Source organism: Arachis ipaensis, chromosome B09 (genome assembly GCF_000816755.2).
Source record: "Arachis ipaensis cultivar K30076 chromosome B09, Araip1.1, whole genome shotgun sequence".
In the NCBI taxonomy this organism is placed as follows: domain Eukaryota; kingdom Viridiplantae; phylum Streptophyta; class Magnoliopsida; order Fabales; family Fabaceae; genus Arachis; species Arachis ipaensis.
Genome location: NC_029793.2, coordinates 4,460,443 through 4,463,868, shown reverse-complemented (window position 1 = coordinate 4,463,868; position 3,426 = coordinate 4,460,443). Strand labels below are relative to the sequence as shown.

Here is a 3,426-nt window from a genome sequence, read left to right as displayed (position 1 = left end):
AAAACTAGCCGTTGCAAAACTAGCCGTTGCAAAACTAGCCGTTAACTAGCCGTTAAGGTACTTAATGCAGACACACTTATAAATATCAACTATCAATAACTCCTCAACTCCACTTCAGCTCTTATTTCTCACCTCGAAAGAGAACTAAAAATTACATTTCCAGATATGGCTAGAAATTTTGATGATATGTTTAATGAGGCTTTGTATGGCAAAAGAAGACGGCAAGATAACACACTCATAGATAATTGGATCGATGAGTATTTACTCGAAGATTCAGAAGAAGAAGATACCGATAGAAGCTCTATCCCAATTACTCGTAGATGGATCAACAGAGATCGAGAAGCAGGACATGATCGCCTTTTCCAAGATTACTTTGCAGATGATCCGGTGTATCATGCTGACATTTTTCGACGGAGATTTCGAATGAGAAGACATGACGCTCTCTCAAACGTCTATCCTTATTTCCAACAGAGGGTTGATGCAACTGGAAGAAGAGGCTTGTCGCCACTGCAGAAATGTACTGCTGCGATACGGATGTTAGCATATGGAGTAGCAGCTGATGCTATTGATGATTATATGCGCATAGACAAGAGCACTACAATTGAATGCTTGGAAAAATTTGTTGAAGGTGTCATTTCGGTGTTCGAGGATGAATACTTGCGAAAACCAAATCCAAATGACGTACAACGCCTACTACAAATGGCAAAGGGTCGTGGCTTCCCTGGCATGTTGGGTAGCATTGACTGCATGCATTGGCAATGGAAAAATTGTCCAAAGGCGTGGAAAGGTATGTACATGAGTGGTTATCGTGGGGTTGCAACCATAGTACTTGAGGTTGTAGCATCTTCAGACCTTTGGATATGGCATGCATTCTTTGGAGTTTCTGGTTCAAATAACGATATCAACGTGTTAGATCGTTCTCCCGTGTTTGATGACATTCTAAATGATCGTGCTCCGGAGGTAAATTATACTATTAATGGTAATAATTATACAATGGGATACTACTTAGTAGATGGTATTTATCCTGAATGGGCCACATTTGTCAAATCAATCTCAAAGCCACAAGGGGAGAAACGCAAGTTATTTGCACAATACCAAGAAGGGCAAAGAAAAGATGTGGAACGAGCATTCGGAGTGCTGCAAGCACGCTTTGTAATTATACGTGGTCCAGCTCGTTTTTGGGAAAAGAAGAAGCTTGCCAACATAATGAGAGCAAATACTAATTCTTTTCAAAAATATTAAAAAGGTTTAATTACTCTACATATTCTTATAGTTTTACCGAATTTTCAATTAAGTTTTTATACTTTTTTTTTTTTCAATTGGGTCTCTATACATTATTTTTTTTTCAATTTAGTCCCTGCTAACGTTAAACGTCAAAAAAATATTAGTGAATTGTGAAATTACTTATATACCGAAGATATAAGGGAGAAAGTTGGAGTAGCACCCATTGTGGAAAAGATGGTTGAATCGCGTCTCAGGTGGTTTGGACATGTGGGAAGAAGACCGATAGAACATCCAGTCAGGAGGGTGGATGAGATGGAAGATGGACAAAGGGCGAAAGGCAGAGGAAGACCTAAGAAGACCATCCATGAGGTGGTCAAACGAGATCTACATGTAAACGGTCTCTCTGTAGACATGATACATGACAGAGCACAATGGCGTCGTTTGATTCATGTAGCCGACCCCACTTAGTGGGACAAGGCTTTGTTGTTGTTGTTGTTGTTGTTGTGAAATTACTTATATACCCTTAAGGACCCAATTGAAAAGAAAAAAAATATAGAGAACTAATTGAAAATTCGATGAAACTATAAAGAGTAAAGTATCGTTTTTGTCTCCAATGTTTGAAGTAAATCATATTTGTGTCCCTAACGTTTAAATCGTCCTATTTGTATCCCTAACGTTTGTAAAAGTGATTCAATATTATCCTGCCGTCAATTATACATCATGAGCGCTTTAGTTTGAGTTTTAAAAATCTCTTCTTGAAGTTAGAATACAAATGTCTAGAATAGAATTCATGATCTACTCTGAAAAATAGCTCATCAAATGTTGAAACTAATTCCTACAATATTTAAATAATTCACTTTTCTAAGGACATAATTGAATCTAAACATAAATAGTGGGTATAATATTAAAATCGAACACATCCACGTGAGATCTAATTGAGAATGAATACATTCAAGTGAGAATAATTGAAAAATATAATCTTATTTGTTAGTATAATTGATAGTAGGATAACATTGAATCACTTTTATAAACGTTAAGGATACAAATAGGACGACTTAAACGTTAGGGACACAAATAGGACTTACCCCAAATGTTGGGGACAAAAACGATACTTTACTCAAACTATAAATATTCAATGAAAGATATTCTTATAATCCTTATTCAATGATTCTAAACACGAAAGATATTCCTATAATCCTTTTTATTTTGTCATTATGATTCTTTTGCTTATTTATATACAAATTGTACCAAAAATATCTTTTTCTTTTTTTTTATTTTCAAAAATACTTTATCTTAAGGACATATAGACAAAAAAAATGGATAAAATAAAACAGAAATAATAGTAATACGTATATATAAAATTCAGTTTCCATCATTCAAGTATTTATTACGATCGTATAATATTTTACATTTGTGTGGATTCATGGAATATAGTTTATATCTTCATCATATCATGGTACACCATAAAAAATCATAAGATTATGTAATTTGTGTTATTGAAATTTAAAATTTAAAAACGAAATCTGTAGAAAACATAGTTTTAGTGTAATATAAATAAATAATCCGTAGAAAACATAAGGATCAACAATAACCAGGGGCGGAACTTGAAACAAAATTTTGGGGGTCAGATAGAAAATAATTATCAAAATGTTTTTGATATGGACCCATTTAAGATAAGTTCGTCTAATCTCATCTCTCTGGTTTGGGTGATATTGCCAAATTTAAAACCATTTTTTCAAGATCTCGTTCCAAAAAATTTAAGGTTAAAGCCATCAGATGTAACTTTTTGAACTTTTGAAGGTTATATCTCACTTTTTTTCGTGATTCATTAAAGTAGAAGAACTATCTACAGGTGTTGATATTGTAAAAGTTATATGTTCTCCATCTTAAATATTAGTCTTCCTCTTAAAAAAATGTATCAATTCTTTGATTTTTCATTATTATTTTATATAAAAATTTGAATATATATATATCTTGTAAAATATGTAAAGAAGAAGTTAGAAGGACAAATATTAAAATTTATAATATTTATTGAATTTTTTTATCAAACTTTTGAAGTTATATCTCACTTTTTTTCGTGATTCATTAAAGTAGAAGAACTATCTACAGGTGTTGATATTGTAAAAGTTATATGTTCTCCATCTTAAATATTAGTCTTCCTCTTAAAAAAATGTATCAATTCTTTGAATTCTTTGATTTTTC

At 32.6% G+C, this 3,426-nt stretch overlaps 1 protein-coding gene across 1 annotated transcript; it reads left to right on the top strand.

Annotated features, from left to right (window-relative positions):
• Positions 166 to 1,242, top strand: LOC107614815. The gene has a single exon (XM_016316948.1). The coding sequence runs from the start codon at positions 166 to 168 to the stop codon at positions 1,240 to 1,242; it is 1,077 nt and encodes a 358-aa protein (XP_016172434.1).